General features: G+C 50.2%; 1 protein-coding gene across 1 annotated transcript in view; it reads right to left on the bottom strand.

Moving 5' to 3' along the window:
• Nucleotides 1–5,550: 5,550 nt before the first annotated feature.
• The window catches only part of LOC119111180 (tRNA pseudouridine(38/39) synthase), a 29,215-nt gene continuing 22,543 nt past the window's right edge, over nt 5,551–12,222 (bottom strand). The window contains exons 10-11 of the mRNA XM_037235004.1: nt 7,457–7,558; nt 5,551–5,564 (exon numbers count right to left, since the gene is read on the bottom strand). Coding sequence (XP_037090899.1) covers nt 5,551–5,564; nt 7,457–7,558 — 116 coding nt within the window. The remainder of the gene's footprint in view (nt 5,565–7,456; nt 7,559–12,222) is intronic.

Below are 12,222 nucleotides of genomic sequence, written 5' to 3' on the forward strand. Positions count from 1 at the left end.
ATTCAGCTCGCCACCCGGGCGCCTGTTCAAGTCAAAGTATTCATTCAAACTGTGCGGAAATGTTGAATAAGTACATTCAGGCTTCTTTTCCACCATCAGAAAAACGCATCACATCTTACACCAATTCACTTTCGTCTAACCATCTGCGGTCAAGATATTTTATCAGTAGCCTTCGCCAATGAAATGTGTGAGGTTCGATTTTTTTGCACTGGCGTAGAATACGTCACTACACGCCGACTTCCTAAGGCAAGGGAAGAGTAAATTTAAGCCATCCTGACGTCCTACAAGCCGCAACAGACAGGGGTCGTCCAATGACTAACGTTCGTCGCACTCATAGTTTCTCCCGCCCGCTATGTTTAGCAACGTCTTACCCTTACTTGCCCGCTCTACCACCAACCGCACAAACATGACCATATCTCACACCCTTCTCATATCCGCCCGGCCGCAGCTCCGAGCACCTTGCTGCCAGAGCGATCTTTCCTTCTCGAGTCACGCCCACGCACTACCGAATTGGAGGCCGTCTGTGGCGACCGACCGTCCGGTCCAGTTCGCCCGGGATGGAAATACTCCAAAGGTCACCGCGTGACCCCGCCGGCTGAGGACAGTAGGTCCAGAGGGTCACCGCGTAACCGCGCCCACAGAAGACACGCGGCTTGGTGGGCGCGCTCCGGTCATACCAATTATTTATCATTTCTGTAACGATGTTGTTCAAAAAGGTCTTTCAAAACAGGTCGCTGCGGCGGAGATCTGGCGAATGAGACCTCGGGGCGTAATTTACGCCTCCCCAGCCGTCTGATGCGCCGGTGGCACGCTGCAGCGCATGCCGCAAATGCACTGGGAACTTCAGACTGAGAAAGTACGCCTACGGTCACCATCAAGCTGGAAGCAGAAAAGTGCTGCGTGAAATAGTGCATTAATCAATTTTTTGATATATGAAATGGAATCAAAATGAATACTGGTGTGTAGTTGACATATTCTTGTACCACACTATATGATTTGGCCAAGAAAGATGCACCTTTTAGAGTGATGTCCGGTGCAAACGAGTCCTGCCCTTTCATTGCCAGTGTATGCTTGTGATGAACCGAGCCAGTCGCAGGCTATCTGTAAACATCAGGAAACACTTCTCATGCTTATGATATTTCTCGCCATCGTCCTCCACGTTGATGTCATTGTAGGCGAACTTTCAGTTTCCTTAGTACCGGGCTAGTACTACCGTGGTTTGTCATACCCATGTTCGTGCCATGTTTGAGTCAAGATTGGAGGACGAACTGCACTGAACAGAGCAAACGGTGGAAAGGCAAGCAGGATGCTATAAAAACTAAAAGGGAATGCGGCAGCTTTTAACTGACACGTTATGTAAAGCTCAACAATAGTAGAGCGGTGGGTCCAATTCAGTTTGTTTGCAGATGTTTGTTTGCAGCAGCAGATGTTTCCATACAATGATAGAAAAACACCCGTGACGGCTCAGACAGTTCTTGCTTGCTGGTGTGCCGCACGACCACCGCTCTGTCTATCTCCGACAGTTCTCGGTAGCTGGTGTGCCGCACGACCACCGCTCTGTCTATCTCCGACAGTTCTCGGTAGCTGGTGTGCCGCACGACTACCGCTCTGTCTATCTCCGACAGTTCTCGGTAGCTGGTGTGCCGCACGACCATCGCTCTGTCTATCCCCGACAGCTCTCGGTAGCTGGTGTGCCGCACGACCACCGCTCTGTCTATCTCCGACAGCTCTCGGTAGCTGGTGTGCCGCACGACTACCGTTCTGTCTATCTCCGACAGTTCTCGGTAGGTAGTGTGCCTCACGACCACCGCTCTGTCTATCTCCGGCAGCTCTCGGTAGCTGGTGTGCTGCACGAACACCGCTCTGTCTATCCCTGACAGTTCTCGGTAGCTAGCGTGCCGCATGACCACCGCTCTGTCTGTCTCCGACAGTTCTCGGTAGCTGATGTACCGCACGACCACCGATCCGTCTATTTCCAGCAGCACACGCAAGCTTTACCACTGCCCGTTCAGTCACGATTTCTCAAGTTGTCTGGGTCGAGTTCATCTTCTTCATGTATGCGTTGGCGTTGACCTGCCACGGTCATTCGCGAGAGGCATATGGCTCCCAAATGTCAGGCTCCGGCTTCCCGGTCGGCGGACCAATTTAGCGGAAAAGGCGACCCGCGGCACCGGATGTGTAACGATCAATACTGACGTCCCGTTCCGTATGTGTAAGGCTGCGTGCCGTAAGGCGTTACCAAATTCAAAACACCGAACTGCGCTACGCACTGGAACATTCATCTGCATCGCTTAAATATTCTGTAACGTCGTCGGACCATTTCGGAGCCTTAGGAACAAGGAGAGTTATCGGTAAGAGGACGTGGGCGACGACCACGACCAAGCCGACTTAGCGCACGCCACGTGTGTCAGCTCGCAGGGCGCCTCATCATGTTAAGCGCATGATAAGGTGTCTCGAGCGTCTTCGGGCTGTGAGGCGGGGCCTTACCCGGATCCTTACCCGGCTCGCGTCGATATAGTGCTTCTGGCTTCGCTCAAATGCTCGTGCGGGGAACAAAGCTGCACTCTTGAATGGCAAGGATCGGCTGGTATCGACACCAGCCGTCGAAGCCATAGAGTCAGAAGCGAAACGTTTTAAAAATCGTCGGTTGTGGAGGGCATATTAGACATATGGCTAAATTCTTTCAAATCAACACCCAGCTGGGATGCTGGCGATATGAAGTTGAAAACACGGATGCGGGACACAAGAGGGACGCGGTAGCGTTCGGAAGCACGAGAAGTTCTCGAGCTCTTCATAGTACATGGCGAGGGAGACCCAAATATGATGCACCCATTAGCCGATAGTTTGAGACACGTACCAAATTGGGAGGCAAGGTTTGACGCACGCTGAGGGTGTGCATCAGTGGCACGTTTGTCCCTGAGCAGTCGTGGGACACGTTGGAGAGCGGGGTGCGAGTTGAGAGGGCGCGAGCGCGGTTGCTTTTTGTTCGTCCATTTGCCTTGGACAGCGTGGCAGGAAGCGTGCCAGTGCGGCCTTATTTCGCCTAGCTTCGTGCAATGGCATGTGTTGACAGACCCCCGCCTGATGTTCCTGGTGTTAGTTTTGTACAAACTTGACCGCACTCTCCCCGATTCCTAAGCCCCGTCACCATTTACAGTCTTTGTGATTGAACTTAAATGAACGTCATGTGTTGGACGCCGAACTGTGGCATATTCCAGAGCGTTATCTTCCGAAGAACGGTGCACATTTCTGCTGTTCGAGGGCTTCACGCGTGATCAGAGCCATCTGTTGGACGCGCTGCGAAGCTCCCCGGCAAACGGCAGCCGGCAGTGTCAGAAGCCCATGCATGAGGTTCTGAAAACTTGCATCCCCACGCACAGCTCGCGTGGAAGTCAGACCGGAAGTTCTCTGGCGGATACGGAGAAGCCGAGACCGTGCCTCAGTCGACGAAGCCCGCGGTGCGCTTAACTGCACCGACAAGTATAACGGTTCACGGACGTCGGTTTTGAGTGCAATCTGATGCCATCCAGCTGGCCTTTTGCGGTGCGGCGCAGCGGATCGACGAGTTTAGCAAATGTGCAGTTTAGCTCAACTCATTACACTTAACCTGAGAAAGTACTAGCCGGTAAATTTCACAACGGGATTGTCATGGATTTGTAGGCATGCTCCGAAAGTACAAGCCAGCTTTTCAAGGTATCGCGGTGCCCACAACGGGAGCGGAGCGCGGTAACTACGTTCAGGTTGATGGGGGGGGGGGGGGGGCGAAACTCACAAATGCCAAAATGGGCTCTCTAAGATTAGACAGTAGGGCCCCCAAAGATTAGATAGTTGGCTCCCACAAACCCGGATGGGCCCGTTACAGATCTCTAGGGTTCCAAATTTTGCCCGACCCTTTGCAGAATCCAGGGCGTAGCCAGTCACGGACGTAGCCAAGCATGACAGGCTCTCTCTCAACCCTCTCGCTCTCCCAGCCCCAACTAAGGCGTCACTCTCGCTTGAAAGAGTGAAAGTGACGTCTCACGTCATGTCACCCTTACGTTACGCCACTCCTGCTTGACTAAGGTTTTTTCCCTGGTACTGCGCCCGCAGTTCCCATTAGGGAAGCTGCAACCGGGTCCCATTAAGATATCCTGGTCGATCCCCTGGTCACATAATGCTGCGCAGCGCTATTTTTTCTTCACATCTACAGTTGATTGGTATCAGTTATAAGTTCAAAGGGCTATTTACGTACCGCACACAGTACCAAAGTCGTATTTTTTTGCATTCCAAGTAAAGACTTGAATGTCAATAACGGCCCTATAGAGGCGGAAATCGGTGTTCTCCAGCCCAGAATGGGCCGTTCACAATCAGTAAGGGCCTGTTCTGGACAGAATGAACCCTCTACGGGCCATAATTATCACTCTACAGGCAATAATTGGCCCACTGTGGGTCAGAATGGGACCTCTACAGGCCGTAATGGGTAACGGGATGGACGTAGGTATGAGAGATTTTGCGATCGTGTGGGGGGGGAGAGGAAACCTCAAAATTGTCACTGAAAACCCAAGTTGGCGCGCCGTGAGCACGCGAAACTTTTTATGCAGTGCAAAACAGCATCACATGTTATTGGTCTGTTAAGTTTTACGTGTCTGCCTACAGTTTGCCATTGTCGACATTTATTCATGCGTACATCGACACATGTAGGAATGTGTAGATGTCTCAATGTGTAACACATAACATGTGTTACACAACACTTGCGTAACACATGGCGCACGCGTTCATGGCGCATGCATGCATCAACGCACGTATATTTCCACGTTATGCGTTTTTGGTGTACAACGATCAAGTCTTCTAGCAGCCTGCCTGATATAACGGCAGTCTCGGTGCATCATCACATGAAGTGACCCGGCACGGTCTGGGTCGCCTGTTCGAGCCCAACACGCTGTACTGTGCCGCATTGCGGCGCAGTATTGACCAGGCGGTTTACAGTGCGGTGACTTGAAAACGCGCGTTTCATCGGAATCGGCAGATGAGATCAGACACTTAAGGGAATTATTTACAAGCCGCTGCTGATGGCACAGGTTCGTACGTTAAGTCCCTAGCAGACCCTCACGGTGCCTAGATTGCTGATGGTCACCCTGGAAGCCGCATTAAATGCTTGCAAATTTGTATGCATCACCACAGGAAGTTAGCACCAGCCTTGCATGCAGGGGCGCGAACAAGATGGGGCCACTCGGGCCCAGACTCACAAAGAATCTGAGTCCATCTTAATCCACGGATGGAGTTTGACGTAAGACGTTTCCGGTGCGCCTCATTTGATTTTGAGACTCCGAACCCGTCAAGCTTGAACAATTAGGGGTTTCAAATCTTCCGTGGGGAGGGGGAACCTGAGGCTGACCTAAAACTGGTCCATGAGAGAAAGGAATGTCCAATTCAACACTTCACTACAGCTCATCAAGACATCAGAGCCCTAATAAAGGAAAACATGGTGTAAACCTTCGACTGCTGCTGCTTTTTACAAGGAGTCCAATCCTATAAGGCGGGGCCGTCTCCCGGCGCAACTGATGCTCAACCCTACTTGAGTGTAACTGCAATGGCCGGTCTCAGGAACAGACCTCCGATGCGGTCAACCGGAACATATAACGAGCGATCACTGAATCATGACCTGGAATTCTAAGGCAGTGCCGTTGATTTTTGAATGCTGGACTTGGAAATGAGTGGAATTCAACCTGGACCACATCCGGCGCGTGTCTTTTTGACAAATGGAAGGTTATTTATCGGACTAGAGGAAGTTGCTGGGAGTCATATGACTTGAAGTCGTTTACACCACACAGCGAGACATTCTCCTATCGGTACGGAATGTTTTTAGTGAGCCGTCAGATCCATCTAATGAACCGCCACAAATGTTTATGAAAAGCTGTATGCATGGACATGGGCAACTCGGCAAACATATCATGCATCATGCAAACATCATGCATCATGCAAACACATCATGCATATTTCTGCGGCGCAACAGTACTCCGGAGACCCACGTTCAATGAGCCAAAACAACCAATGCGCAAGTAACTGTCGTTCTGCGTTGGCTGTGACTGGAGAGGGCGACTTTGATGAGGAATTGGCAATACCCTGAAAACGCCTTGGACAAACTAAATAATTTTCGTTGGGAAAGCGAAGTATCGAAACAAAGGATCAAGGCCAAGGAATCTGATCAAGGGATCATCAATCAAGAAGATCAAGGATATCAAGGATCAAGAAAGGATCAGGGATCAGGGCAAAATCAAGGATCAAGGGAAGTTCAAGGTACAAGAGAAGCTGACCGAGGGAACACTCTCGCCGTCCTTTCGAAGACAACATGATGCACGTAAATTAACTTCTTTTTACAATAGTGAAAGCATGACCAATCAGGGAGCACGTGCTCCCTGTGCCCCCCCCCCCCTCCCCCTCCCCTGCCACGTGGATTCGCCCCTGACTCAGACACCTCCGGATTCACAGCCCTGAGCACACCCCCAATGATAAAACCGTTGTCTCCCCTGGGTCTCACACTAATAATATAGCTGGCGGTACAAGACCCCCGTTTTGCATTAACGGCGCAAAGATAACGCCGAACGGTGTGTGTGTGTGTGTGTGTGTGTGTGTGTGTGTGTGTGTGTGTGTGTGTGTGTGTGTGTGTGTGTGTGTGTGTGTGTGTGTGTGTGTGTGTGTCTCTGTCTCTGTCTCTGTCTCTGTCTCTGTCTCTGTCTCTGTCTCTGTCTCTGTCTCTGTCTCTGTCTCTGTCTCTGTCTCTGTCTCTGTCTCTGTCTCTGTCTCTGTCTCTGTCTCTGTCTCTGTCTCTGTCTCTGTCTCTGTCTCTGTCTCTGTTCTGCTCTGGTCTCTGTCTCTGTCTCATGTCTCCTGTCTCTGGGCTCTGCTCTGGCTGGCTCGGCTCTGGCTCTGGCTCTGGCTCTGGCTCTGGCCTCTGGCTCTGGCTCTGGGCTCTGGCTCTGGCCTTCTGGCTCTGGCTCTGGCTCGGGCTCTGGCTCTGGCTCTGGCTCTGGGCTCTGGCTCTGGCTCTGGCTCTGGCCCCTGGCCCTGGCCCTGGCCCTGGCACCTGGGCCCTGGCCCTGGCCCTGGCCCTGGCCCCTGCCCGGCCTGGCCCTGCTCGGGACCCTCTGGCTCGGCGCTGGCTCTGGCTCTGCCTCTGGCTCTGGCTCTGGCTCTGGCTCTGGGGCTCTGGCTCTGGGCTCTGGCTCTGGGCTCGGATCTGGCTCTGGATCTCTGGCTCCTGGCTCTGGCTCTGGCTCTGGCTCTGCTCTGGCTCTGGCTCTCTCTCTCTCTCTCTCTCATCTCTCTCTCTCTCTCTCCTCTCCTCTCTCTCTCTCTCTCTTCTCCTTTTCTATGCAGCACCTTCCACAAAAACCACTAGGTCCTGTTCCGTCTGTGTATTACGTGGCACCAGTATACGTCTCGGCAGCACCAGCGTGCTGCGGCCGCTCGGCGCCGGCGGTGTGCGCCGCAGCCGCGCTGCCGCCGCCGGCCGCCTCCAGCACGGACGGGTCCAGCTTGCGGCGCTTGACGTAGTGGCCGAGCCGCTGCTCCAGGCTGTCTGCGGGCGAGAGCGGAGCGCAGCCAGGGTCAGTCGCCGGGCCCGGCAGCGCGGCCGGGTCAGTCGCCGGGCCCCGCAGGGCGGCCGGTGTCAGTTACCGGGCCCAGCAGCGCAGTCGGGCTTAGTCTCCGGACCCAGCAGCACGGTCAGTCAGTCGACGGATCCAGCCGCCCGGCACGTCCCAGGACCAGACTGAGGCCAGCCGTCTCGCTCGGCCACCACCCCACCATCCAGACCTGGCTAGCGAGCTTGCCCCAGCGCGGCGTAGCATGTGTTTAAGGTGGTTTGTGCCGACCTGACGTACAGTACATCTAGCTTCTCTCAAGCGCGTATAGCCGCGTGCTGTCTCGTGGAAATACATCCTGACGGTCAGTCAGTGCTTCCTCGTTGCGGATCGACTCGAAACCTTTGCGGAATAGCACACACACAAATAAAGAACGGGTCTGAAGAAACGCGCTTGGCGAGCTCCCTTCTGACTGATCGTCATCACCCGAAAAGCATCACAAGTCAAGATTGGAGAAATGTGCCGCTATAATTTCCAGCTACTCCTCGACTTCTTGAGGATTGCGTCACTCGCTTCGGGATCCAATGAGTTGCCAGCTGATAAAGGCGTAGGAGCCGTGTGCAATATGACCCATATGGCTTCCCGGGGGCGGTACGGGCAGCACCTTTGCGGCATGCCATGGCGCACATCGGTCAAGCGAACGCCGTGAATGCAGATACTCGGTTCACAGCACCTTGCATAAGCCGATTGGCTAAGGGCGGAGAACCCTGATCACATCTCCGTCCGGTGTAGATCCGGGAGAATCCCTAACTGCCAGGTCAAGTTTGGCTACCAACTGCATCACGCTTCTCTCGAAGGGCACATGCGCCGTGCGGGTTTTCGCGGAGGGAGGGAACGTGATGTCTCGCGGCTGTACTGGCTACCGTTGACAATTTCATTCGTCGTTGTAAAGCAACTCAACTGCTTCTTTACACCACCGTTACACCAATTATCAGCACTGCAACTTTGTTGCATTGCTGATACATTGTCGCATTTCTCCACAGCAGAGGAGTGAAAGTTTAACATGACTACCCATCACGAATGCTACTGGATGGTACTGTACATACGTGCTATCGTGAGGCCGCGCACAGCAGGTAAAACTGCCCCATGTCCGGGTACCTCCCCTGCGACGTTTCTAACATCGAATGAATCGAATGAAAGGCTGCAAACATCGAATGAAAGGAGATAATACACAAAAGGGAAGCTATGTAAGGCGCTCGTGGAGTTCTCAGCACGAGCAACCACACTTACTGCTGATGCCTTCGCTGAAAAGTCCCGTGAGGCGACAAGATAGCACCAAACACTCACTACATACAGGCATTTCGATGGCAGCAGTAGGATAAATCCTACGCTCGATTGTCACACCGGATTGGAAGCGGTATATCTATTGTGGTACCAAAAGATCGGCTATTCAACTCTCTGGAGCTTTTCAAAGTTTGGGATCGTTAGGCCGCGCCGTTCTTAACTTGATTTGGAAAATCTCTATGGGGATGTTTCGCATGTGAAGATATTTCCGCGTATTGGAATACTTTTAACTTCAAACAACTGCTCCAGATAACACAATTTCACTATACAGTTAAAATATCGCTCAGTGCGTCATCGTTTGATTTCGTCATGAAACATTTGTGCCGCGACAGAGCCGCTGCTAGACTGGTCACATCGGAATTGCCATTGTAAAGGACCGGCAAACTCAAAGCACTCAGCTCATCGCAAGGTGGCTTGTCAATTTATGCGTGAGTTCAAAGTTCAAACGTTCAAGTTCAAACGGCTACTCTAGATCATTTCAACACGTAGTAAATATGTTGCTCAAAATGTAATTTTTATAGTTGCAGTTGCATTCTGGGTTACGACGCTATTCTCAAGTAATTTGATCCACATCCTCATGTTCTTCACAACTAGTAGAACTGCCTGAATGTCTGTAATATGCATCACAAACGCTGTTCGTGGTCAAAACTTGCATTTGACGCGTTCATCTGGTTGAAAGTCAACTGGTGGCCGTTGATGCACAAAACTTGTAGTGGTGTGCTTCAGACACAATAAGTCAATGGTCATGTTTTTCTTGACCTTGGACATAATGTGGCTATTGAAGATGCAAAATTCGTTTGACGTTTCTATGACGTCATACATGTCCGGGCGACTTTAAATTAGGCGGCACGAAATAACCTGCAAGAGTTCGCATCCGTCCAGCTCAGAAACGAGAGGATCTGAAATCTTATGGAAGGCACAGCTGTGAACTGCAGGGATTGATCTTAAAAATGGCTATCTCAGATCGAAAACCTATTTAAAAAATGTGGGGCAGTGCCTTTAGGGTCGTTATATTGACCTCCGCCCGAGCACATGCTAAGACACATCTGCACACATTGGCACCACACCTAATACTCTTCTGACTGAAAACACAGTTTTCGAACACCACAAGGTCTTTAGAAGACCTTCAAAATGCGGTACTGTAATATTTCCTGACGTCAGGAAATCGTCGAAAAACACTTCCTGACGTCAGAAAAAACGGTACAGGGAGTATCCCGCTTTCCGCACCTTTCACTTATTGTTACCATGGACTCACCACGATAAAAGAAACACATTTCATCAGCCCTGCTTTTTCAATATGTGCTCTGCAATGTTTGCAAAACGCGAATAAGTAAAAAAGTTAGTCGAATAAATGCTACGAAAGTTTGAATCAATGTTTAGGCAAAAATATGCAAACACGAAGCCATTATCTCGCGAATTCAATGAAACGTTATACGGCATTTATATGACGATACATGGTAGCATGATATCAATATATATATATATATATATATATATATATATCAAATATATATATATCAAATATATATATATATATATATATATATATATATATATATATATAAATATATCAAATATATATATGGCGTTAACCACAGTGGCTACTTTCGCGTCGCACTTCGGCCTCGTGTTTGAGAGTATCACATGATCAATGTGACTCAGTGGTTCAAACTTCAGACAACAAACTCCCCGGCAAGAGAACGTTGCCCGCTGGGCCAATCACGAACGCTCCTTTATTCGCACCAGAAGCGCGCGGTGATTGTCATGACGAAGGTGGTCACGACTGCAGCATTGCCTAGTAGCACTACGCAATGCTGTAACAGAGCGAGAACAGCGTTATTTGGACTCGGAAAACAACACAAAAAAACGCATTTGTATCGTGTGTTGACGATCTGCAGTGGCAATACTCAGTGTCATTATCAGACGTAACTAGTCCTGAGGTTTCACCAGCGTATGATTTCGATGTACGCCCCGCGGATGGGACACTCCTTTAAAGAAACCGGTAGGGCTGAAACGGGTACTTCAGCGAACTACGTTCCCTAAGTATTCACTTTCCGACTTATGACGTGTCTAAAACATTTTCTACAAAGCCTTTGTCATCGCTAAAATCTCGGCACTTTGATATATTTCGTTCAATTAACAACTCTGACAAAGGAAAAAAGGATATTTCCTCGAAAAAATCATTGGTACTATCACGCCACTTTAACATCTCGCCTTGTTCTACAACAAGCAGACGAATCTGATTTTACCAAGCTGCTTTCAGCCCCAAGAAGCACTTGACCCACGCCCGGTGGGGGGGGGGGGGGCCTGAGACCGTGGCGCCCGGCCGAGACGATAGTTAACTTCTCACCTGGGATCTCCAACTCCAAGACGCCGCATGAAAAACAAAGACATTGTTTCGAAGGTCTAGTGAAATCATAAATAATTCCCCCAAATTTTTCATCTCAGATCAAATGTGTGGTAACCAGAGACCACGGGAGGTCGATCGACGACGATCGTCGTGATCAATGCAGTTAAAACATGCGTTAACACGTCAAGACGCTTATTGACGACGAAGAAGTAAGCGTCAGGACTGCGGAAAGTCCATGCCGGCCATTTCTGTTCCCCACAAGGATACGGTCAGATCATGTTACCGTTCAAAACTGACCTACCAGGAGCCCGCAAGAACTGTGCTTCTGACTACGTTGTCATTATTAAATGAAGCTGAGGGTAGAAGCATTTCAAACACAAAAATTCAAGTTCAGGGCGACTTAGGTGTCATCTGAGGTCAGCTTAGGCAAAATGTATAAACCTTCCAGATGAAAATTTTTGAAGTGCTAACCGGGTGTATGTGGCCAGTGCAACACTTTCTGGGATCAGAAATAGTGTATTGAACATATATAGGCAATCAAGATCGTATAGCTGTTGTCTCCATTATACGTAGTCCCTTCGACGCTTGTCAATGTATTCGTAACAAATCGAAAACAGGTACGTTGGTGCACGACATATGACGTCATTAGCTTTACAAACACGTCAAGGAGGTGATTTCAAGCGTCACACTCGTTCATCTAGTCTCTCTGCTATTGGCAACATAGGTCATTGACCTTGGATGACCTCATATGGTCTTGTATGAGCTATTGTGACCTCATCAAGCCTTACAATTATATCTAAAAAAATTAAGTTATGTATCCGAATTCTGTGCCCAAAATCACTGAATTAAAACTGCCTATTTTGAAATCAGTATGTACCTTGCAGAAGGTACCCATGCAAATGGGTCATGACCTGGGCCCAGGTCATGAGCTCTGTGGTTATATGATGGTTATGTGTTGTGTGTAAT

The sequence above is a fragment of the Pollicipes pollicipes genome, unplaced genomic scaffold (genome assembly GCF_011947565.3).
Source record: "Pollicipes pollicipes isolate AB1234 unplaced genomic scaffold, Ppol_2.1 Scaffold_7261;HRSCAF=8764_pilon_pilon_pilon, whole genome shotgun sequence".
Classification (NCBI taxonomy): domain Eukaryota; kingdom Metazoa; phylum Arthropoda; class Thecostraca; order Pollicipedomorpha; family Pollicipedidae; genus Pollicipes; species Pollicipes pollicipes.